At 56.7% G+C, this 25000-nt stretch overlaps 2 protein-coding genes across 2 annotated transcripts in view; one reads left to right on the forward strand and one right to left on the reverse strand.

Annotated features, from left to right (window-relative positions):
- Window positions 1–18130, forward strand: part of VOLCADRAFT_118298 (uncharacterized protein) — a gene marked incomplete at both ends in the record, with an annotated part of 30440 nt that extends 12310 nt beyond the window's left edge. The window contains 13 exons of the mRNA XM_002953116.1: window positions 631–1521; window positions 1681–4502; window positions 4923–5307; window positions 5509–11523; window positions 11572–12114; window positions 12320–12544; window positions 13076–13243; window positions 13328–13440; window positions 15284–15401; window positions 15646–15798; window positions 15877–16387; window positions 16542–16633; window positions 16994–18130. Coding sequence (XP_002953162.1) covers window positions 631–1521; window positions 1681–4502; window positions 4923–5307; window positions 5509–11523; window positions 11572–12114; window positions 12320–12544; window positions 13076–13243; window positions 13328–13440; window positions 15284–15401; window positions 15646–15798; window positions 15877–16387; window positions 16542–16633; window positions 16994–18130 — 13173 coding nt within the window. The remainder of the gene's footprint in view (window positions 1–630; window positions 1522–1680; window positions 4503–4922; window positions 5308–5508; window positions 11524–11571; window positions 12115–12319; window positions 12545–13075; window positions 13244–13327; window positions 13441–15283; window positions 15402–15645; window positions 15799–15876; window positions 16388–16541; window positions 16634–16993) is intronic.
- Window positions 18131–19698: 1568 nt separating this feature from the next.
- Window positions 19699–25000, reverse strand: part of VOLCADRAFT_105841 (uncharacterized protein) — a gene marked incomplete at both ends in the record, with an annotated part of 18538 nt that continues 13236 nt past the window's right edge. Inside the window, 6 exons of the mRNA XM_002953183.1 lie at window positions 19699–19821; window positions 19863–20604; window positions 21124–21453; window positions 21772–22452; window positions 22722–22762; window positions 22982–23074. Coding sequence (XP_002953229.1) covers window positions 19699–19821; window positions 19863–20604; window positions 21124–21453; window positions 21772–22452; window positions 22722–22762; window positions 22982–23074 — 2010 coding nt within the window. The remainder of the gene's footprint in view (window positions 19822–19862; window positions 20605–21123; window positions 21454–21771; window positions 22453–22721; window positions 22763–22981; window positions 23075–25000) is intronic.

Below are 25000 nucleotides of genomic sequence, written 5' to 3' on the forward strand. Positions count from 1 at the left end.
CTCGCGCAATACGCGTGAGCACGTAAGCCGTCGTGCAAAGGGCACTATCCGGACACTGAGCAGCAAGACCGCACCTGTAGCTCAGATTCCAGTACGTCAACGCGGGCTCTAAGTACGTCCGCTACCCTTCACGTCCTGTCCTCAAGCATGTCGGCGCCGGTATTTACTTCAGTATGACCTGCTTGGAATCCCAGCAAGACACCTTTCGCTTCCGCAAGCTGCCGTTCCAGTTGCATTCCTAGCTGTTCGGTGCACGCATTCAAGTCCAACGCCATCGCGCTGAATTCAAGCGTGCTGGCGCCCAAGGGCTCCTTTGCATCCTAAACGCAGGAAATAACCATTGTCAGCGGGTTCACAAACATGCTTAGAATAGCAGCACTCTAGCCCGCTCGTTGGTGGGTTAGGAGCCGGAGGCTAGGACCAAACCTAGGGTTGAAAAGCCCTTCAGGACGCTCGTGCAATGAACGTGAGCGTGTAAGTCCTGTAGTTAGGCTGCTCTTGCGTCACAAGGAGTGGCTCTGGCGAGTGGACGAAAATTGTCTACCCGTCCCGCTGCCTTGCTTTGACGCCTTGTAATGATCTCAATACGTTTTGAATTTTGCATGAATGCTATCCGGTCGTGTTGTGCAGATTGCAAGACAACGCCTAGATGACAGCACACACGAGCTTAACGTAATCGCCGAAGCGCTTGAGGCAAACACGCAACGACTGGCAGAAGCACGTGCTGTGGCTGGAGCAGCTGGAGCTGACTTGGAGGTGGAGCGAAGGGCCCGTCAGCAGCTTGAGCGGCAGATAGCAGGCTCGCTTGTTGCCGCAGCCAAAAGTTCACCTGCAGCTGAGCAGCATCACATGGGGCGGGGCCTCGCGTCGCCCAAGGGTGTCAGTTCTCGAGCATCATCACCCACTCGTTCCAGGGCCGGTTCTCCTGTCGGCAGCTCGGCGCTCGCGACAAGCTCAGGCGGAGCGTCTTCTGTGGGTACACATCATATGTCCGTGTCTCAAGGCGTTGACCGGCAGGCGGATGGGCAGGTCCAAATCTTATCTCGTGAAGTGACAGACTTGCTGTTGCAGTTGCGCAATGCCATTGTCGCGAACACGCAAGCGCAGTCCAACCTGTACGAGCAGGTGCAGTCTCACAGCCTGGGGCAGCCAGTGGGCAGCCCTGGTGCAGGGCCGCACCTCCGAGACCCCTTGGCCGCGTTGGCAGAGGCGCAGGAGCGTGTAAAAGCACTGTCGGACGCCTCCGTGCAGGCTCGGGAGGAGCTGTGTGCAGTTTCGGCGGCCAGGGATGCAGCGCTTGCACACGCAGCGGAGCTGCTTGCGAAAAACCAGCAAGCACAAGCAGAGGTGGAGCGGTTGTCGGTCGCATGCGTCGAGGCTCGTACACAGGAAACAGGGCTCAAGAGAAGGCTGGCCAACGTTAACGAGGAGGCAGAGTTGAAGCTTGTGACGTTAGAGGCTGCTAAGGAACAGCTCCTGGGCCAACTGCGGAAAGCTGATGAACGCGCACATACACTCCAGGTGAGGCAGCTGCGTGGTGTGCTAGGTGTCTTGCTGTCTTGAGGAGCGTGTATTGACGTTGTCGGTGCATTTAGGGGCTTTGAAGCTATGTTTCCTGAGTGAGGCGTTCACCCTGCAACAAGGCCAGGATCCACAATTACCCCTTTGTTTAACGTCCAGGTTCAAATTGAAGAGAAAGCAAGTGCCCTGCTCACTCTTAGCTTGGCGCATGCTGGCGATCAGGTCAAGATTACATCATTAGAGGCTTCATTGGCGGCGGCCCGGTCCATAAACAATAGCTTGTGGTCTCAGCTTGAGGCAGTAGCCAATAAAGTTGGAATGGATACATATCCCGCGGCGCCAGGGAGCCTTAAGGGCAGGTGGTCTTATAGTGGGTTGCCGTCGACAGCAGCAGCTCATAGCTCATCTGAGTCGCATGTAGGAAATATGGCACGAACACTAGGCACAGTCACACGGTCGCCGGATCTCCAGGAGGTGCCGTCGGAGGCCTGCCAAGTGCATCGCGGCCTTCAGCTTCTTCAGCCGGAATATGCAACAGAGGATGACTCCTCTGCACCAGTGATACCATCCGACGAAGTTGCCAGTCCATATAAGCGGAGTGAAACAGATGATGGAGTGCGCTTTACTGCCGTGCCTGACGTTGCAACGGCGGTCCAATCTTACATGGATTCCTTGCATCTGGACGCATCTGCTGTCCGTACACAGCTTGAGGCTGAGCTTCGTGAGGCAAGGGGCCAGATTGCTGCTGCGCTTCAGGAAGTAGCCGAATTGGGTGCTCGGGGGGCTTCCTTGCAAGTACATGACCGGCCCCACGTGGAATCGGATGGCCACCGTGTGGAGGGGCGGCACAACCTTTACTCTTCCAACGAGATTGCCGGGACGGCAATTCCCTGCGGCCTGCAGGCGCCACAACCAGAGGCCGAGCGCAGCATCAATATGGCTGATGTAAGGATTCTTACTGCCGCCAAAGCGGCGCTGCAGCAGCAGTATGAGGATGCGGAGGCCGGCCGGGCTATGGCGGAGCAACAGCTGGCACAAGCGCTGAACGAAATCAGAGAACTGCAGCGCCGGGTTTCTGCAGCCAAGGAAATGCCTGTGCTGATGCACCAAGAGATGGCGGAGATAAAGGCGTCGCATGATGAACAGCAATTTGAGGAGGCGGAAACAAGGCGCATGGCTGTGCAGGCCGAACTGGACGAGGCGGACCGAGATTATCCTGCAGGGCTTGTGGCCCTGGAAGTCGCCAATTCGGCACAGCGGCAGCATGACAAGGATTCTCCAGCTGGACGTGTTATGGTGGAGCAGCTGCTGGCAGAGGCGGTCAATGAGATTGCGGAATTAAAGCGCCGGGTCGCTGTGGGCGAGGCGCCAGCGCAACATCAGATTGCAGAGGTGGAGACATCGCGTGCCAAATTCCAAAAGCAGTTCGAGGAAGCGGAAATGGGTCGCATGTCTCTGCTGGCCGAACTGGACGAAGCTCGGCGTGACCTTTCTGCTGCAGTCGCTGGCCGGGAAGCCAAAGAAGCACTGCAGCGGCAGTATGATGATGCTGTAGCCAGTCGCGCTTTAGCAGAGCAGCAGCTGCTTGATGCACGCGCCGAAATTGAGGAACTGGAGCGGCGGGTTACTGCGGCCGACGAAAAAGAGGCGCTGGTGCTGCGCCGGGTTCAGGATGTGGAGACGTCACGTGCTGAACTACAACAGCAGCTTAGGGGGGCGGAGGCGAGCCGCAGCGCATTACAGGCAGAACTGGACGAGGCTTGGCGTGCCCATTCTACAGCTTTAGCAGGCCTGGAAGGTGCGAAAGAGGCACTGAAGCGGCAGTTTCACGATGCTGTAGCCAGTCGCGGTACGGCAGAGCAGCAGTTGGCTGAAGCGCGTGCCAAAATTGATGAGCTGGAGAGCCGGGTTTCTGCGGCCGAGGAAAAAGAGGCGTTGATGCAGCGGCAGGTTGAGGCGACGGAAACGTCACGTGGCAAACTCCAACAACAGCTCGAGGACAGTGAGGCCAGGCGCGTGTCCCTGCATGCCAAACTGGCCGATGCAGACCGAGCTTACTCCGCAGGGATGGCGGATCTGGAAGTATCTAGTGCTGCAAATCGACAGCAGTCCGAGAACGCTGACGCCAGCCGCGTTATCGCGGAGCAACGCTTGGCGGAGGCATGCACCAAAGTCGAGGAACTGCAGCGAAGGGTCTCTGCAGCAGGGGAAAAAGAGGCACTGGTGCAGTGCCGTGTTCAGGAGATGGAAACGTCACGTGCTGAACTACAACAGCAGCTTAGGGGGGCGGAGGCGAGCTGCAAGGCATTACAGGCAGAACTGGACGAAGCTTGGCGTGCCCATTCTACAGCTTTAGCAGGCCTAGAAGGTGCGAAAGAGGCACTGAAGCGGCAATATGAGGATGCTGTAGCCAGTCGCGTTATGGCGGAGCAGCAGCTGGCCGAGGCACGTGCCGAAATTGAGGAGCTGGAGTGCCGGGTCTCTGCCGTGGAGGAAACAGTTGTGTTATCGCAGCAGCGGGCTGGGGCTATCGAAGCATCACGTGCTGAACTGCAGCAGCAGCTTGAGGAAAAAGAGACGAGTCGCAACGCTTTACAGATTGAACTGGACAAAGCTCTCCTTGTTCATTCTACTGCGGTAGCTGACATGGAAGCTGCTAAGAAAGCGCTGCAACAGCAGCTCGAGGATGCCGAAGCCGGTCGTGTTATGGCGGAGCAGCAGCTGGCCGAGGCGCGCGCCATTATTGTGGACCTGCAAAAGCGTGTGTCAGCGGCCCAGGAAGCAGCTTCATCTGCGCAACAGCAGCTTGGCGAGGTTGAGGCGTCTCGCTCTGCTGCTCAACAGCAGTTGTTGGGCCTCCAATTGCAGCTATCAGCAAAGGAAGTGGAGCTAAAGGGCCTGATTGAGAGGATTGGTGCCCTGAATCAGCAGATTTCTTCCATTTGTTCTTTGGTTGAGGGCTACCACTGTATAGATGCGAGGTACGGCTTTCTAGCGTGCAACAATGTTCATCCAAACGTATATGAAGCCCGTGTTGTTGAAGCTTGCTCGAGACCCCAAGCTTTCTGCGCGGGTCATGGTTTGTGCGTGCGGTGTTCTAGCAGCGGGGTGCAGCACTTGAAAGGCAATAGTGGTAGTGCTTCAGCCGCTGAAGGCTGGACCGCGAAAGGGCGGCATGGTGGGGTTGGGCGCCGTAGCACCGTATGATGGCGCTGACGGTATGGGGAAAAGGTCTCGGCCATCCTTGGAAGGATTGGTGACGCCTATCTTAAGGACAGCAAGCCCCTAGCTCTCAAGTCCTTAAGTGCCTGTAACGTTGTAACACCGCGTTGTAAGATCCCAGTGTAATACCGGGTTGCTGGATGCGAGATGTGCGCTTCCGTTCGTGCACTTACCCGCAGACCTCTGGCGGCAGCTGCTACGACACTTTCTCTACCTGGAAATTTCGACTCCTCAAGGCCACTCAACGAAGATGTTGTGGCGTCCGTCGCGGGAATGCGGGCGTCCTTGGAGCGTCGTCTGGATGCAGTCGGCCAGGAAGCCTCTGCTCAAGCAGCCCGTGCTGCGGAGCTTGAAGCGCGTCTGGCTGAAGCGCAAATCTTAGTGGCCAAGCTGGAGGGCTTGTTGCTCACTTCCGACGCGGAGCTACGGGCTGCCACGGATCGAGTCAAAGAATTGGAGGAGCTTCTGCTTGGAAAAGAGGCGAAGTTGCAGGAGCAGGAAGTCGAAAGGCAGGCCATCGCTCAGGAGCTGGAGACATCGCAGCAACGGTTCGCGGAGTTTCAGGTAGGATAATCTTGGTTTCTTCCGCTGGTTTTAGGGGCCCGAAAAGGCTTTGAATGCAGCCTCTAGCCATGCCTGTTTCCTGACAAGGCTTGAAATGGTTTTCGACGTTTCCGTGTAGCCCATGCAGTGGGACTTTGTTTGCCACGTTTTTTTATTGGTAGCACCGCCCCTGCGCTGTCTTTTGTGCGCCGTTAATGCCAGGTGAACGTCGAGGGCGTCAGGGGCAGCGCGGAAATCGTATCGGCACAACTTGACGAATACAAAGCCATATCCCGTCAGGAGTGTGCGATAGCGGAGCAGGCCCGCGACGAAGCCATTGCAACTGCAACAGCTGCACGTGAAGAGCTGGAGTCCCTGCATGAAGCTTTAATGGCTTCGAACGCCGAGACTGAAGCATACCGCGCTCGGGTTGCCGCTGTGGAGATGGAACTCTTCAAGGTGGAGGAGCATGTAGACAGCCTGCAGCGCGGCATTCGCGATTCCGAGTCACAGATTGGCGAGCTACGAGCTGAGCTGGCAGCAGCTCAGATGGACCTCGCGGCAGCGCGCGACGAACGTGATGACGCAATGCGGCTGTTGGATGGAGCCCGGGAGGAAGCCTGCCTAAGGAGCGACGAACACCAGCAGCAGCTAGACAGGTTTCGTCAGGAGCTGGAAGCCGCTGGCATGCAGCAAGAGTCCCTCGCACGCCAATCTGCTGAGGCCATTGCCGAGAAGAACGCAGCATCCGTGCGCGCTGATGCAAACCTCGAGGCCGTTAGGAGGCAACTGGTGGAGTTACAAACCAAACTTACTGAGACGCAGGCTGAGCTCTTAGACACTGTCAAGAAGCTCGCAGATGCACACGTGCAATTGCAGGCAGCCTGCTGTGAGCGTGACAGTGCAAAAGCACGCCTGCTGGAGGCTCAAGCAGGAAAACAGGGCGAGTTGCTGGGCGCTGTAAAGGAACTGGCAGAGGCACGCAAGCAGCTTCAGGCGGCCGTTTCAGAGCGTGATGCGGCTGCAGCGAAGCTGATGGAAGCTCAGGCGGAGAAGCAGGCCGAGCTACTGCATGCCAAGTCGGAGCTCGCGGAGGGCCGGGAGCAACTGCGTGATGCCCTGAGAGAGCGCGACATTACGGCAACTAAGCATATGAAAGCCCTGGCAGAGAAGGAGGCCGAGCTGCTGCATGTTATGGCGGAGCTCGCCGAGACACAGGAGCATATGCGGTCGGCCCTAACAGAGCGTGACGCTGCGAAGGCCATGCAGACAGAGATTCAAGCAGAGAAGCATGCCGACCTTCTGCGTGTTACGGCGGAACTTGCGCATGCACGAGAACATCTGCAGGGAGCCATGTCGGAACGCGATGCTGCGGCTGCTAAGCAGGCGGAGGTTCTAGCAAAGCAGCAGGCCGAACTGCAACATGTCAAATCGGAACTCGCAGAGGCACGGGAGCAGCTGCGGACAGCACTCTCCGAGCGTGGCACAGCGGAAGCTGCACAGGCAAAGGTTCGGGAAGAGCTGCTGCACGCTACTGCAGAACTTCACGCGGCACACGAGCATTTGAAGGCAGCCATGTTAGAACGTGAGACTGCGGCAGCTAAGCAGGCGGAAATTGAAGCGGAGAAGCTAGGCGAGCTGCTACAGGTCAAGTTGGAACTCGCCGAAGCAAGGGATCGGCTAAAGGCAGCTCTATCAGAGCGTGATACTGCAGTAGATATGCGGGCAGAGCTTCATGCAGAGAAAGAGGCTGAGTTGCTGCGTGTTACGGCCGAACTTGCAGAGGCACGGGAGCATATGCGGGGAGCTATGATGGAACGCGACGCTGCGGCAGCCAAAGCTGAGGGAGTCCTTTCAGAGAGAAATGCTGAGTTATTGCACGTAAAGGCGGAACTTTCGGAGGCACGGGGGCATTTGCGAGCAGCCGTGGTAGAGCGTGACGCCATGGCCGCTAAGATGGTAGAGGCTCTTGCGGAGAAGCACGCCGAATTGCTGTCCGTTAAGGCGGAGCTTATGGAGGCGCATGAGCAGGTGCGAATAGCCTTGGCAGAGCGCGACGCTGCTGTTGCGAAGCAGGCGGATACCAGGGCAGAGAAGCAGGCCGAGCTGCTGCGTGTTACGGCGGAACTTGCGCAAGCACGGGAGCATCTCCAGGAAGCTATGTCAGAACGGGAAATTGCAGGGAGTAAGCAGGCGGCACTTCAGGCGGAGAAGGATGCCGAGCTGCTGCAACTTAGGTCTGATCTTGCGGAGGCGAGCCGACAGGTTCGAGCAGCTATTTCGGAACGCGACGCAGCAATGGGCAAGCAGGTGGAGGTCCAAGCAGAGAAACAGGCGGAGCTTCTTCGTGTCCTGGCAGAACTTGCGGAAGCACGAGAGCATCTGCGAACGGCCCTGACAGAACGTGACTCTGTTGCAGCTAAAATGGTGGAGGCTCTTGCAGAGAAGCAGGCGGAACTTCTGCATGCCAATGCGGAAATTGTGCAGCTGCACGAGCAGGTGGCTAGACAGGCCGAAGTACAAGCAGAGAAGGAGGCTGAGCTGCTGCGTGTTACGGCAGAATTTGCGGAGGCTCAAGATCTTGCGGCAGTCCAGCAGGTAGAGCTGGCACATGCTACAGCCGAATTAGTAGAGGCGCGCGAACAGGTGCAGGTAGCTCTTTCGGAACGCAACACTTTGGTTGCCAAGCAGGCAGAAGCGCTTGCAGAAATCCAGGCTGAGCTGCTGGATGCCAAGACTGAGCTCGCGGACACAAGGGAGCATTTGCAAGCAGCCATATCCGAACGCGACGCTGTAGCAGCGAAGCATGCTGGAAATCTTGCGGAGACTCAGGCCCAGTTATCGCACGCCATGTCCGAACTTGTGGCGGCCCAGGAAGAGCTGCGGGCGGCCGTAGCAGAGCACGACACTTCTGCAGTTAAAATGGCGGAAATCCTTGCAGAAAAGCAGGCTGAGCTGCTGCACGTTACTGCGGAACTCGCGGAGGCACGAGAGCAGCTGCGGGCAACTGTCTCGGAGCGTGACGCCGCGGCTGCGGAAACGGCTGAAGCTCAAGCAGAGAAGCAAACCGAGCTGCTTCGTATCGGGACGGAACTTGCGGAGGCAAGAGAGCAGCTGCGGACAGCCCTGGCAGAGCGCGACGCCGCGACCGCTAGGCAGGCTGAGTTGCAAGCTGAGAAGCAGGCCGAGCTCCTGCGTGTTCTGGCGGAACTCACAGAGGCAAGGGAGCAGCAGCGAAAAGCCTTGCTGGAGCGCGACGCTGTTGCCGCTAAACAGGCCGAGGTTCAAGCAGAAACCCAGGCGGAACTGTTGCATGTGACGGATGAACTTGCGGAGGCAAGGGAGCACCTGCGAGCAGCCATGTTGGAGTGTGACGCTGCGGCGGCTCAGCAAACGGAGGTTTTGGCAGAGAAGGAGGCTCATTTACAGCATATTATGGCGGAACTTGCGCAGGCTCGAGAGCATCTGCAAACAACGGCTGCAGAGCGCGACGCTACTGCATCTAAAATGGCGGAAGTTCTTGGAGGGAATGTAGCGGAACTGTTGCGCGTGAAGGTGGAGCTTACGGAGCTACGGGAGCATTTGCGGACAACCATGTTGGAGCATGACGCAGCAAATACTAAGCATGCCGAGGTTCAAGCAGAGAAACAGGCCGAGCTATTGCATGCCAAGTCCGAACTTGCTAAGGCACAGGAGCATCTCGGGGCAGCCCTCACAGAACGCGACGCTGAGGCGGCTAAGCATGCCGAGGCCCAAGCAGAGAAGCATGCCGAGCTTCTGCATGCTACAGCGGAGCTTGCAAAGTTGCGCCAGCATCTGGGGACAGTCTTGGCAGAGCGTGACGCAATCGCAAAACAAGCGGAGGTTGTGGCAGAGAAGCAGGAAGAGCTGCTGCGTGCCACAGCGGAAAACGCGCAGACGCAGGAATATATGCAGACAGCCCTGGCAGAGCGTGACGCTGCTGCTGCTAAGCAGGCAGAGATTTTGGAAGAGAAGCAGGCTGAGCTGCTGCGCGTTACCTCACAACTTGCAGAAGCCCGGGAGCAGCTGCGGGCTGCCTTGGCAGAGTGTAGCACGGCAACCGCTAAGCAAGGGGAGATTTTGGCAGAGAAGCAGGCCGACCTCCTGCGCTTTACGGCGGAACTCGCGCAGGCACGAGAGCAACTACGGGCAGCCCTTGCAGAGCGTGACATAGTTGCAGCTAAGCGAGCTGAGGTCGAAGCGGACAAGCAGGCAGAGTTGCTGTGTGTTACTGCACAACTCGCCGAAGCACGGGAGCATCTGCGTGCTGCACTGACGGAACACGACGCGGCGACCGCTAAGCAAGTGGAGGTTCTGGCGGAGAAGCAAGCCGAGCTGCTGCATGTTCGGGCAGAACTCGCGCATGCACGAGATCAGCTTCGGGTAACCATAGCAGAGCGCGATGCTGCAGCCGCTAAGCAGGCAGAGGTTCGCGAATCCAGGCATGCCGATTTGCTTCGTGCTACGACCGAGCTCGCAGAGGCACGGGAGCAGCTACGGGCAGCCATTTCAGAGCGCGACGCTGTGGCAGCAAAACAGGCGGAAGTTCTGGCAGGGAAGCAGGCCGAGCTTCTCAACATGACAACGGACTTGGCGCAAACACGGGGACAGCTGCACGCAGCCCTGTCAGAGCGCGATAATGCTTTAGTAAAGCAGGCAGAGGCTGCTACCAGGCTGTCCTTAGCTCGGGAGGCTGCAGATGCCAAGCGCGCTGAGCATGAGGCGACTGTCAAGCTTCTCGAGACAGCTCTGGCAGCCAAAGACACGGCGTGTAGTGATTTGTCCAGCCTACGATCGGAGTTGCTGACCGCTGTTAAAATGCTGTCAGATGCCCAGGCTGAGCGGGACACTGCTGTACGTCAGTTGGAAGATTTGCGGGTTGAGGTCCGCGGTTTGCAAAGCGAGGTTCCCATGCTGGCAAAGCACCTCATTGAGGCGCAGGAACAGTCACAGGATGCCTGCAATCAACATGAAGCCGCGACTGCCAGGCTGCTTGAGTTGGAGGCCCAGTTGGTTGCAACGGGACAGCTGTTGGCCTCCGCGCATGAAGCTATTGAATCTAGGCGCGCGGAGCATGCAGTTGCAATGGAGCGCTTGGATACAGTTCTTGCTGACAAGGACAAGATGTCGACCGACCTCGCAGAAGCACGGTCTCAGGTCCTCACAGCTCTGAATGAGCTGTCAGAAGCTCGCGCGCAGCGTGATGCCGCGCTGCAGCAACTTAATGCGGTACGGGACGTCCTGACGGCCATTGAAGATGAGAGGAGCAGCTCAGCTGCCGCTGCGGCAGTCACCGCAGCTGTGATGCGCGAGCAGCAACGGACCGTGGAGGCACAGCAGCGCAACCTGGATGCATCACGCGCCAGTGAAGCAGCACGCGTTGCACAGCATCTGCGTGCTTTGGAGCTCCGTGCAGACGACCTGACTCAGCATGCGGAGGACCTGCAACGCCGCCTTAACGCCGCAGAAGCACATCTATCATCCGAGCGGGCCGAGGCACAAGTGGTCCGGGCCCGGCTAGAGCTACATCTGGCATCTACACGCACCGAGCTTGAGGCTACGGCCGCAGAGCGCACTGCTGCATTGCAACAGCTCGCTGCTGCCCACGCGGAGCTCGTGGAGGTTACTGGTCGTTGTGCTGACCTGGAAGATAAGATCGTCACGGTAGAACAGCTGTGCGAGCTGGTAAAAAGCCAGCTGGATGCGACAAAGCAGCAGCTCCTGGAAGCCGAAGATCGCGCGGCAGCCGATCGGATCGGCGCCGAAACAGCACAGGCCAAGGCAGAGGAGTTGCAAGGCAAGTTGCGCGCTGATCTTGCAGCTGCTCATGCTGAGCTCGTGGCAGTGGCGGCGCAGCGGGATGCGCTCGATGCGCAGCTTGCGGTCCTGCTGCCCACCTTGAGCGCGGCTCAGGCTGAGCATGCGGCAGGAGTGCGGCAGTTGAAGAACCTGAAGGGGGATCAGGCCCTTCTTGAAAGCCAGCTTGGCCCGCTTGAGGAACACGCCAAAGTCCTGGAGCAGCAAGCTGAGAACCTGCGCCAGCAGCTGGTCATGACGGAGGCGCGACATGTGGCGGAGAAGGCCGAGACGCAGAATGCTATCGCTCGGCTAGAAGCACACCTGGAGGCCGTCCGAGCGGACCTTGCGGCTTCTACCACGGCGCGAGACGTGTCGGCGCAACAGCTGGCGCAGCTTCGGTTGGAGAACCACGAGCTGGTGGGCATACGTGCGTCGCTGGAGGGTAAGGTGCGTGGGCTGCAACAGCACGCGGAGCACTTGCAGCATCAGATCGGAAAGCTGCAGGAACAGTTAACGGGTGCTGAAGTTCGCCTGGCTGCGGAGCGAAACGAGGTACATTCGGCCCGGATGCAGGCAGCGGCCGTCCGATCCGAGCTTGCTGCGGTCATGACTGAGCGAGATACGGTATCCAGTCAGGCTGCTGCCCTCAGAACGGAACTCGCTTCCATCCGATCTGAGCACGAGTCAGCTGCACAGCAGCATGCCTTGACCCTGCAAGCCAAAGCTAGCCTGGAGGAACAAGTGAAGTCCCACCAGCATGAAATTGTCCAGCTGGAAAAACAGCTGGAGCGTAAGGCAAGGCTGAGGGAACAGCTAACAGACGCGGATGCAAAGCTTAGGGCAGAGCGTGAGAGCCATACCGCTACCCAGGGGCTGCTTGCCGCCGCCAAAGCTGAGGTCAGCCAGGTGCACGGGGAGCTTGCCGCGCTACGGAAAGAGCTTACAACGGCTACGAAGGAGCTGGCGGCACAGCATACGTTGACAGAGTCGCGCATCGGCGAGATGCAGGTGAGGTGGGCTTTGGCATGTATGTTCCTGTGATCGGAGCATCTCTGGTCCTGCCACTTAGTACACTTAGTACACTGCATAGCGGTACGAATTCTGCTGGTGTATTCTTTAAGTATGCAGCTGCAGCAGAATCGAGTCGTCGTGTCCTCTGTTGGGCCCAATGTCGGCCTACCCTGACCGACGGCGTTATCCGTGGCCATGCCAGGTCAAGGTGGCGCAAGCTCGAGCGCAGGCATCGGAGGAGTCTGACAAAGTGCAGCGGCTTAAAGCTGAGCTTTTGGAAGTAGCTAAGGCGCGGCAAGACGCTGAGCGGCAGCTAGTGGACCGGGACGTTGACGCCAAGGGCATTGCAGCTGGTCTTGAAGCAGCTCTAGAGGCCACGCGTGCGACTCTAGAAGCGGAACGGGCTCGGGGCGAGCAAAAGGCGAAGGTGAGCCCGTTGGCCGTTGCCATGAGACATCGAGCGGTACCCGATGTCCGCTTGCAGTTCTGATGTGTACTTACTGCAATCTCTCCATGCGCGTCCAGGAGCTGCAGGATCTTCTGCACGCCGCAACGACGAGAGAGGCATCTGCTCACGAAAAGCTCAGTCAACAGCGAGACGAGCTCCACGCTGCGTGTGACGCTCAGAAAGCATCGCAGGCTGCTGCGGATGCGAGCATTGCTTCAATCAAGGCAAGTAGTATTCGGCGGCTGATGTTGGGAAGAGGGAAATTTTTAACGTTGCCGGCCCTTATACGTGCAGGAGGAACTGCGCGAGGCCCAGCAAGCCCTGTGTGATGCACAGGACGCTGCTCGCATAAAGGAGGCAGAGCTGAGGGCTAGCGCACAGGTCTGTTCTTCTTGGAGGACATGCTATAACTGGGCTCGTATCCGGCGTCCAACCTCCGGTGGATGTCGGCGGGCAACCTGCTATTTTTACGTGCCAATAACCCTACGCGTGGTGTCTTGTTGGCTGCAGGCGGCCCAGCAGGCTTCCGTGGCCGCGCAGCAGCGAGTTTTGCTTTTGGATTCTCAGCTCTCGACTGCACGTGCAGCTGAGTCCGACGCCCAGCGGGCCTTGGCAGAGGCCAGGCAGAACATCGGCAAGCAGGAAGCTGAGGCCGCAAGTCGGATTATGAGCCTCGAGGTGCGAAAACCGTTTTTGCTTACTTTTTGGCCATCACCCGAGGGGGCTGGTTACTCACACGCTATGTGCCCCGACTACCCGCAGGCTGACCTTGCTGCGGCCAAGGAAGCTATTGCCAGCCTGGAAGACCATCAGAAACATGCCGTGGAAGCAAGTCGTAATGCAGAGGAAGAGCTCCGTCTCGAACGTGAACGGATGTAAGTGTTGATTGAATCCAAAGGTGGAAGCGGGCGAGGGTCATGGTTTCCGGGTTTGTCTTATGCTTTCGCGTAGGGCAACGTAGGTAAGCATGTACACACTATACTCGATTATTATAATTTTTAAGCAAAATCACATTTGCGACTTTTCTTGGTTATCATTACCTTTCATGCCCGCCTGTTCCTTTAAACTTGGTCCCAAAAATATGAGAGACCACTCTTATTATGTTCCCATATCGTTTTGTTACTTCTTCAAACAAAAGAGTTTGGGGCTTTAAGCTCAATAATTTTAGCATCTTTATCGATAATAGGAGAGTTATTGACGGAGTAAATTGGCAAAAACGGAAGGCTATAAAACTATATCTATATTATACATTATCTGCTCCTCCTTCAATATTTTTAGGCCAGGGTAATATAATGTTAAGATACGCCCTGTACTTAGAAAATTTTAATTAATCGGGACAATTTTCTATAGCGTTTTATTGTGAATTTGCCAATTAAATGACGTAAATGTTTGCTAATTTAATGGCATTAAAACACCAAATAAAATAATACGTAGGGGATTTAGTCTAGGTCTAACACTTACCTAATCAACCTAATCAACCTAATGTCGATATAGTCTAGTTTAAGGTCAGCCCAAATTTTATCTGCCGTATAAATGGGTATCCCAAGTTTTATACCCAAGCTAATACAAGCTCTACAAGAGATAAACCCTACATTTTTTGTAGATTTCTTTAAGCTAGCACAACGTATAGAATAATAAAAAATCAAAAGCTACTATGGAATCGATAAAAGGCTCAATAGCTTTGCTTACTTGTTGCGTGTTCATCTCAGAATCAAATGGAAGAGAGGCTACTTATGAAATATTTTTATACTAGACCTTACTATACTACCTGATAATTCTTCCACTACAGAACTGCCGAAGAATCTAGTATTACCTTATTCTTTTTTGGCCTCTGCTCTACGCTCTAGAATTAGCTTAGCAACCAAACTTTTTTTTGGTCATGATACTGATTTAATCATTTCACGCAATATTCCTCGAAAAACAATTCCTAGATTTTTTTAGTTCTATGCTTAACCGTAGCAAATGTAGATTCAATAGGATTAGTTGTCCGTAAATGTATCCAGTGTTCTCCTGGAAAGTCGCAAAAGGCCAATGACTTTTTTCATTTTTCTGTAGCTTTAGGATACTTAGCAGAAGCCGAGTTCATTTTTCCAACTGAATTCAGCTTCTTCTCTGGCTTCGAATTTTTAAGTGTGTAAATTCGAAATATGCACTTAGATTCTACCCTCAAATTTTATCAAAAAATGGGCCATAGCTTCTCCCTAATTTTGAATGGGCAACTCCATTTTCGCGTAATGAAATATACTGTCAAGCCGTGTATTAAGGGGGCAAAGTCCCCTAAAAATTATCCCTGCTAGGAACGCAAAAATAGTATGGCACTGTCAACAAAATAGTTTAAACAATTCAGCAAGAGCCAAGCAATGAAGCTGAGGAAAGTAGAATCAAGATTGTCAAAACGCATTGCAATTCTTTTGTTTTCCTTCAGCTCACCGAAAAGCCTTTCACTAATATGTCGTTTTCGATAAAGTTTAGTATCATAAAAATCTTCTGGGGTTAAGGCCGAAATATTAGGTGAATAAATCCCTTCAAACGGTATAACAGGAGCAGCTCCTTTGCTAATATTCCCGGTATCGTATCCTTTATTTGCAACTACAAAACCGTTTTTTTCCCAAGGCCAATCTTGCCATAACTACTCGACTGTTTTACACACTGCGATTTTCACTATTTCTTGTAGTCAATACCAGAAGTTTGTAAACGACGCTATTGCCGCGGATGCAGGTCGCAGCTCGAGCCACGCCTAGCAATGCTTGCCGACGAGGTGGCTGCACTCCAGGCCGAGCTTGCGAACGCACGGTCTGCACTTCACCGCTATGAGGCTTATGCTGTCGATGCAGAGGTATGTGTCGTGCTCGGATCCAAGGACGTGACGCTGCTGCTCGTGCAGACGGGCAGACGGCCTAACTGTAGAGGCCTGGACTTTATGCTTGTACGGTGGTGGGGCTTCTGTATCACAGTCCTTGTGTTGCATCATGGTTTTTGTGAAGCAGCGCTTCATATTCAGATTACACGTGCAAGGCTGCACTAATTAATGCACAGCTCAGTGTCGCGCCTTGCCTCTCATCTCTTGCCCCTGCTTGAAGGCCGAGATACAGGAGCTGCGTACCGCAGCTGAGGTTAGCTCGGCGGAAAACTTGCGTCTGCAGCAGCAGCTAGACCATCTGGTGGACCAGCTGCGCCGCCAGACGCAGCAATTGCGGGCTGCAGAAGCGGACACGGCACATTTGCGGGAGGAGGTAAGTGGGTGATACACCTGCATGACGGTAGCCCGTAACGGCGGGCTGTCAACGTTTCTCATACACGCCTATACGCAGGTTGCCGCCATGAACATTATGGGTACGGCCGCGCGGCGGTCGGGGAGCAGCATTTCGCACGGCCGCTCAGGGGAGAGGCGGCACGGCTCGGCTGGAAGGACGGCGGTGGCTGGTGGCCGCCCCTCCAGCGGATCCGCCAGCATCCTGGAAGACCAGCTCAACCATTCGCAGCAACAGATGCTCATTTTGCGCAAGCCGCACCACGGAAGCCGGCACCCGTCACCTGCGATCGCTTCCGCAGCTTCGGCGGTGAACAACCCCGTGAGCCGGACTGGTGAGGACCAGGCCGGGCGGCCAGCACGGCCGCGGGCAAGCTCCGTAGAACCCCGTCCGCTACCGGTCGCGACGGCACAAGAGCGGCACAGCGGCGACGCCACGGCAGACACAAGGTCCATGAGTCCTACGTCGTTACTGCAGAAACGCCTGACGGACGAGGCAACGCAGCTGCGTTGGGAGGTGGTGGCCGACAGCAGCCGAGTACGTGAGCTGCAAGAAAAACGTGCTGGTGGAGGTAAGCCAGTGCTTTTACCTTTATCTGAGCCAATTTCGCCTCGTGACCCTGCTGGAGGACCGTCAGGTTTTGTTTGCGAGTATCTTTTGGTGGATCTCATTCTTCCTGCAGTTTACTTACCTGCAATCCTACATCTGCCCCGCCATGGCTGCAGTGTATTTGACTCGTGCGGAGGTGTCCGAGATGGAGCTGCTCACAGCTCGTCTGGGAGCCCACCACGCCCGCATCTCCGCAATCATGGATACGGTGAGGCTCGCGCGGAGTGGTCAGCCTTACCCACATCCGCAATTGCGGAAAGGTGGGGTAGAGCCTCCTGCATATCTGGCAGCCGAGGCACAGAACGGCACAGCACCACATGGAGCTGAGGCTCGCAGGTCCAAGTCCCCAACGCAAGCCGCATTTGCTGACATCCATGGCAAGCGAAACGCGTACCAACAGCCTCCACCACCGCAACAGATTCGCGAACACCCATCGTCGGATCTGGAGTTTCCAGACCAGCCGCGGCAGCAGCCGATGTTCCACCCACATCCACCCGCGCATCCACCGGGTAGTGGGGGAAGCAGCGGTGCTGACGCAGCCCCTGGGCTGGTGCACCGGTCTCCTCAGGCGGTTTCTCCGGCCGGTCGGGGCATGGGCTTAAGCCCAGGGGGCAAGCTGTTGGAGAGCCCATCCCGGATGCGCTTCTTTGACCTGGAGACCCGGGCGGAGCCAGCCGAACTGCCGCGTGCCGCAGCCTCTAGGACGGATAACCAGCCTCCCTCGCGACGGGAAGTGCTGGACAGTCGTGATGAAACTGGGGCCTTGAGTAATACGGCCAAGTATGCCCGTGAAATGCGCCGGCCTGGCGAGGCGACTCCGAACCGGCCTGCCAGCTCGTTGCATGTCGGCATGGAGTACGGCGACGGAAATAGCCCTGCGCAGGTGCAAAGCGGCAGCGACAGTGTGAGCCCTCAGACGCTTGGGCTCATCTACCGTTCATTCCCGTCGCCGTCAAACCAAAGCGTCCGGTCCACCGTGGCCATCATAAACGTAAGCCCGTGGTATCCGCCTGGCCCCACACCGGGCCGGGTTATCTCGCCTGTGCGAGCCGCTTCCCCGGCCAACCTGGCCGGTAGGGCTGTGATAAGTGCGGTTGACACTCGGGGGAATTTCGGAGGCCGTAGTGCTGGGACTACGCCGGTTCGCGAGCGTACTTGTGAAGGCGCGCACGAACCTCGTACCGTTGAAACTGACGAGGCTGTAGGCATCGCGTCATCCGTGCTGTCTGTTGTAGGCGGGGAGGCGTTAGGCGTCGGGCCCGGCGGGCCTGGCGCAGGCGTGGGTGGCGCGCCCCGGGCGGCCACCCGTTACCGCACGCCATACCTGAGGATGCTGCAGGACATGGTAATGCTTGGAGTGGGCGGCGGCGTCGGGGGCCGGGGAGGCGGAGCATCAGGGACTGCTCGCCGGACCGGCTCCGGTGGCAATGAAGCTACACGGCCCTCGAATGGCGTCATGAACGCGGCAGCGCCGCAGCATCCGGGCAGCGGCGATGCCGGGCATGACACTTTGGCCCATTGGGGTTCTGGTGGGGGAGCGGACGGCAGCCAGGGGGTGTTGTCTTTGCAGGCATCGGCAGGTGCTTCGCACAGCCGGGGGCCATCGCCATGCAGAGAGCACGTAAATCGTTTAGCATACATGCCGACCGATATGGGGGCGGCCTCGCCATTGAACGGGCTTGGGAACGGATCGTCGTACATGTGACATGTGATCACACCCTCACCAACATATTCTCATTATACGCTGTACATACGAATCATGCGTTTACTGCTAGTGCCGATGCTTTGTACAGAGGAGTATGCCTAAATATGCATGGAATGCTTTGAATTCATCGAATGCTGCAGGGTGGCATTTTCCTTGGCCATGACCAGCTTGTGAATAGTAAACAACGGTGCGCGTACATTGATTAGTTCCCACCCCCGATGCACTTTACAGGCCTTGGTAGCTACCTTGCGAGTTGTCGTCGGGTTGGAGTTAGAGGAAAGCAGGCAACCTTATCCTAAGCACGCATAACAATATACCATACAATCCTGTTCAGTTATGTGCGCGCGGGATTCATTATTGCGATGTCGAAAGCTTATGTGTTTCTTGCGACACTTGGAACTGATTGTGTTTACTTAGGCCTTGCTTACGTAGGACACAGCAAGTTACCATAGGCGATGATTAGCTCACACCTGCGTGACATTCGCATGGTACATGGTGTGGTATTCACCTGTAGGACTCTTAGACTGTAGGCTCTTAGAGCCAAATGAAGGTAGGACTTGGTTCGCGAGCACATACGGCGCTGCCATAGCAGGGTAGAAACTTATGTCTTCACGGCATTGTTTTGGTCTTTCTTGGACGACTGCAACGGCCGATAACCATCGGGGGAGATTTGGAGTCGTATCAGGGGATGTACTGCAACTGTACTGAGATTCTTATGCATACGTCTATCGTGGCCATTTCTCTGTATCTATATATCTTATATCTATATGGACGCATGTACCTGAAGTCCGGCTGTATATATGATGCATAGAATGCCTTGTGCAATACTGTATAAAGCCGTTTTCGCATCCTGGGTCCATGCCCTAGAAGTTCTGCGACCCAAAAGGCGTGGGGGCCCAGTTTGATCGACAGATCCCCTTGAGCCCGTTACGTTCCGTACGAAACGCTTAGGTTTAGGTCCCTGCGCGACTGGAAAAGTATTATCTTTTGCCGATTGCCCGAGGTCACTGAAGTAAAACCCGGTTCGATCCATAAATGCGGTGAAGTTTTCCCCGTGATTCATTGGTTAAAGCTCTCGGCCATCGAAGCAAGCACCCGGAACCCTTCCAGCCCACCTGGTCCATACACATAATTATCACTTCTGGCTACCAGGGGAAAAATGGGTACGTGAACCTCCGCTTCCAGCCGACTCAATGGATTGTACGACCCATTCCCTTCAATCACACCGGGAGACGAATAAAAGTACACGGGCATTTGTAAGGCTAGTCATCCAGCCATTCTCGCTTTATTTATAACAGACCACAATCCTGAGTCCATGGCACGTGCAGGAACTCTTCGCAGTACCATACATTTGTTGTCATCCCCACGCTTAAGTTCATTCACCCGCCCTGCACACGTCATCACAACTTCAACCCCCGAAGCCAAAAAACATACATACGCATATAAACTTAGGAGCAATGCCAACTGAACCAGGTGGCACCAGCTGCGTCTTAACAACAGGTGTTGGCACGGTCGAAGTTCAGTCCAGACATAGTTAGCACCGGCATCAACATCTCCCATCTGACGTCTCACAGGCCCCCAAAGCCGGCCCACAGTTGCTCGAGGGTTTCAACGGAAGAAGCCATCACACCATCGGCGGCGGCGGCAGTGGCAGCGGCGGGGGCGAGGATGAAGCCGTCAGCGAACCCCCCCTTGGCGTTGCCGCTGTTGATGTGGTGATAGTGAAACGCACCTGCACCACCCCCGTCCTGCGGCCGCCGTCACCTATAAAGAGGGCTACATACGGAGTACCAGGCTGCAGGAAAGGACACCGCTGGCAGCGCCGCGCGTAAAACGGGCCCCCTGCCGACGGCAGTGTGCCGTTGAGCGCCATTCCAAAGCTGGTTGTGCACTCATCCACTGACGCGCCTCCAGTCCCCGGCGCGGCACCGGCTCCGGGACCGCCAGCTGCCGCCACCCCAGTCGGAACGCCGCTGCGAACTGTGAGCGTGTAGTTGGTGTCCTTCAGGTGCACGTCCACCTGGCCACACGCCACGGCAAAGTTGAACAACGCCGCTCCGGGAGCCGCCGACCCCTCCGCCATGTCCACTACGTCATTCGCCGCCACACCATCCAGGCGCAACGCATCCCCAGTCGCCATCAGCCTCCGGTGGTGTCCCCCTCCTCCACCAGCTCCACCGCCGCTGTTGCCGCGGAAGGCCCTCGTCCCATATCCCGCGGCTGGCGACCACCACCACGTCAGCAGGCCTTGTTGCCAAGACCCGGTGCTGACGTCGCCTCCGTGGTGGTTACGATGGTGGTCGTGCTTGAGGTAGGGCTCCGGGGTTTGTTGATGAAAGGACATCGAAGTCAGGCCGCCTACACCACCGTCGCTGCTGCCGCTACAGCCGCTGGTGGCGCTATTCCCGGGTATGGCTTCCGCTGGTGCTCGTGGGTTTGCAACTGACGTGGCGGCCCAGACAATCCTCCGCCGCCTGGTTGGGGGTGAGGGGTTTTAGGGTTTTAGGGGTAAGGACCACCATCAATATTACATATACGCTAATATAACTTCCTATTCACTAAAGAGGCACCCAATTTTTGACGAATCTAATGAAACGCTTTCCTTGTCATATACCCTCTTTGCTTATCCCCTTTGGTTTCCATAAAATACAGAACAAGTAGGGGCGATGTCATTCGTGGGGAGGATGGCGGCAATGGGAATGGCGGGGACGACGAAGTACTAGGACAGTTCCCCACGCTTCGTGTCAGGGCCCTTGAGGATCACCTGGCTAGCCAACATCCCACTCCCTGCGCCCCCGCCGCACTCCTCTACCCGCAATACAGCAACCTCCCAGACTGATAGACATGAGCAACATCATACACGGGGGTTAACGACAGAGGTTCACTCAACTCCCTGGGACGCGCTTCCTCACCTGTCGGGGGTTCCCCTACCCCCCCGGCCTCCTGGTGGTGACGAGCCTTATTGGTGACACACCTCATACACACAAACGCACCTCTCCGGCTGAGCCCCGCCGCCGTTACCGCTCGCAGCCCCTCCCGCCGCTCCTGCGGCTGCCGCTGCCGTTGCTGCCGTCGTCACCGCCTCGGGCACCACCACGTAGTAGACCGCCGCTGCCTTGTTCAGTTGCATCCTCAAACTGACATATTCCGCACCAACTGCCACCACCTCAGGCCCCGCAGTGAAGGTGGTACGGCCCAGCTTGTCCCAGGGCACCAACAACCCAACCAACAGTCCAACTGCCAACAGAAAAACCAGCACCCAAGCCATGGCAAGCCAAAGTGTGCGACGCGTGGTCCAAGAGTATTGCCAGGCGGCGTAGAACCTGCAGCAGCAGCAGCAGCAGCAGCGGGTGACCCCCTCGCAAGTCGGAGGGTGGATGTGTTGAGAACGGAACCGACAGGCGGACGCTGGTGGACCCCTGGGTTGAGAAAGTGCCCCGCGCGCGTGTGTATGTATATGTATGTACGGGGGGTTGTGTGTGGCTCTCTGGGGTTAGGGGGGCCCCGGAGGGGGAGGGGCCCTCCTTATAAAAGGGGAAGCGGGAAGGGGTGCACGCTCTCGTCTACGGGTATTCCTCCGGGTACACCTCCGGACCCCGACACGCGGCCCCCCGCCATACACACGTCCAACAGAGACGCACCTCCAGCATTGATGTGCCGGGTGCAGCATGTACGGCAAGAATATGATGAAGTACGGCCGCCGCCCGCGTTTGGATACCGAACGTTCCCGTCCGCCGCCTCCAACGCCGCCGCCGCCTCCTCCCGCCCCAACTCCCTCCATGGCGCTGATCCGCACCCCCATTCCTGCTGTCCCAAACCGACTTCCCCCCATTCTCTGCTGCATCACGGCAGAGGGAAGTGGCCCTCGAGCCCCGGGGGCACCCGGAGAGCCGCCGAAGCTGCCGCCAGCCCGACTGGTCCCGTCCGCTGCAGCAGTCTCTGACGACTCCGCCGCTGCCAATGCCGCCTCCGCCAGCATTGCCCCATCCGCCGCCGTCGCGCCCGCTGGCTGGTTGTTCAGCCCTGCCCTCAAGTTCAAGCGCTGATTCCGCCCCGCAGCTGCCGCTGCCACCGCCCCTGCTGTTCCCCTGCCAAGCATGTCCAGGGAGGCGCTGACCAGCGGCGGCGGCACCGCTGCCGTCGCCCCCACCGCCGCCACCGCCAGCTGTTGCTCTCGCGTGAGCTGCCTGGCTGCAGCCGCCGCCACTGTCGCTGCCGCCAGCTCTCGTTCCCGGCTCCGCAGCTGCTGCCGGACATTATCGTTTTCCGTTGTCAGTTGCTGGAGTTGTTGCTGTTGGGCCTCCAACGTCAGCAACAACTTCCTGTGGATGTTGAGCGGGGGTTCAGGGTTTGGGCTCCAGTCATACACCGGGGGGTGCGCAGTGCGGCGTCCCTTTCCTTTCTTCTCAGTCAAAGGAGAGGGAGATTGACACGAGAGTCGGCTCGGTTAGGGATGTAGGCGCGGGTTTAAGCCATTGGCTTGAAAGCAAACCGACTGGGTGTGGCCCTCAGCTGAGCCCTCAACAACCGCTGCGCCCCGCGCTACACGCACACACGCCCCCTCCTCGGCCCCCTCCTCCTAGCCACCCACCTGATCTCCTGCTGATCATGATTGTGCAGCTCCTTGAACACCTGGGGGGGGGAGGGAGGGCGGTGTGCAGGGGTCCCCGGTGGAGATGCTGTGCTGAGAGGTGGTGCGGACATATCGGTGAGCTGAGACCGCAATGAGTCTGTTCGGGGTGTGTAATTACTTGTGGCCGCGTGAAAATTATGGCCGAATAAGGGCTCATGGGTGTGCGTGTGAATATGTGTACTGGGTGTGCGCGCGTGTGTATTGGGTGCCGTACGCACCTGGTACAGGTTGTCCATCTGAGCTGAGATGGCCTGGTACATGGGGTCGCCCTGTGCGAGTCGCAAGCTCTCCAAAAAGGGAAGCAGCGCCTCCTGGTGTAAGGGAGGGGAGGAGCGGTAACGGTGGGGTGTGGAGGGTGAGGGAAAATGCAATGCGGGTGGGGTACCTGTGCGGCTAGATATCACTGTTCATGGGGACTAGAACGGCCGTGTCGTACAGTGGCTCAGATAGGATGGATATACGCCGCGGTTGTGACCACGAAATTCGGTAGTAATATGTCTATGATCCGTTGAGCAGCGCCCTGGACAAGTCGACAGGCTTGTAGGGTCAACTCGCGGCTCGGCACATAGAACGGAGGAAGGCAAAAGTACGCTGCATCATACGTTGTGATAACCAATTGCGGAACGCAGACCTATTCTGACGCTGCATGGGGAAACTGTCCCTCTGGAAAGGATAAGAGGGGGAACGGTGGCGCGTTTACACAAGTACAACAGCAGCGCCCAAGATGTCAACTTCAGAGGTTAACTTGGGCGACCATATCGGAATTTTACTTGATGCTTTGGTACACTTCAGCATAGTGGAGGCGGCATATTGGAGTATACCTCATGCTGTCTCCCCAATTGCGACGCGGTTGCCTCTGCGTTGTTCCTCGCAAGCATAGTGCCGTCCGAGTTGCCTCCAAGACCTGATACATGGAATTGCAACTATTAGCGGACAGTTTCGAATTTCGTATAGTGTTAAGGACGTTGTGACGTGCCTGCAAGCTGCGTAGCTCGGAGAACATCGGAGGAGTCCTGCTGAAAGAGGGGGTTCCTTGCATATATTTGTTCGATACGGACTTGTGTACTCATAGGCAAAAGCTCGTCCGTCATCTTAATATGACACCGGGCTGGTCATCATTGGCCCGTGTCCAGCAGCTTACAGGCTTCATTGCTCATACTTCTATATTACTGAGCCGTATGCTATTTGTCACGACTAATGTTTTGTAAGGGTTCCGAGGGGCGTGCTCAACAAGAACCCAGCCACTAACTGTCAACTTAGCGATGAGGTGCATGTATCCACCAGAAGCGCTGTATGACTCATGGAACATATAGCTTCCTATACAAGTTCGTTTCTGTTGTCAAACTGCACGGTTGAGAGTCACCGACGTCTCAACTTCCAACGCTCTGCTTTCGCGTCACCTGTCGTTCCTTGTAACAAGCCCTTGACACTTTACCACACATAAACGTTCAACCGCCATGCCTTTACAGAGGCTACATGTCCAGGCTCGGGACGCGGGATGGCAGGGCGAATGGTGCAACCTCCGTTCACTGCGGCCCAACTTGGGCTCGGATCCCGGAACCTTTCCCAAAGCCTAAACCTCGGCCCATAAGCCTGCTCTAATCTGCTATATACCCCTACACAACCTCTTCCACACACACCGTACCAAACCAACAAACACCTACCGATAGCACTCACTGCCACCCGGGCGCGCTGTCCGCTCGTCCATCCTTTACAGGATACCAATGCCACCGCCGACACCATTTCCACCACTACGCACCGCCCTGTCCGTCCCTTTCCAGCCAAGCCAAGGGTACAGCCAGGGGCTCATCACCCCACCAGCTTTTTCTCAGCACAATGAGGCGGGCTTTCGTTTCTTTTCAAGAAGTTTCATTTCCGCTGCCTCGACCCAACCGCTCCAACCCCCACTGCAATGATTTCCTCTTCCAAGGTTCCTCTGGTCGCGCGGCCCTGCCCACCACCCAAATCCTCTCGCAGCGAGTAACAGTATGTAACGGAAACGAAAACGAAACGGGGCCTCGTCGCCAACCCAGAGCCCTCTTAGCCCTCTTAGCTCTGAACCCAACACCATGTGTTGTCGAGCCGCTTCGTCTTCCGTCGCCAACCGTCTTCAGCCCCAACCCGAATCCCAACCTACAACCGATTGAAATCTTCAACGGCCCTCACAACACGCAACCGCCCCTCAAGATGTCACCCCTCAAGGTGGGACAAGAGCCCCTTGCACAGAACCCCGAAGC

This window comes from Volvox carteri, assembly GCF_000143455.1.
Source record: "Volvox carteri f. nagariensis unplaced genomic scaffold VOLCAscaffold_34, whole genome shotgun sequence".
NCBI classification, from domain to species: Eukaryota; Viridiplantae; Chlorophyta; class Chlorophyceae; order Chlamydomonadales; family Volvocaceae; genus Volvox; species Volvox carteri.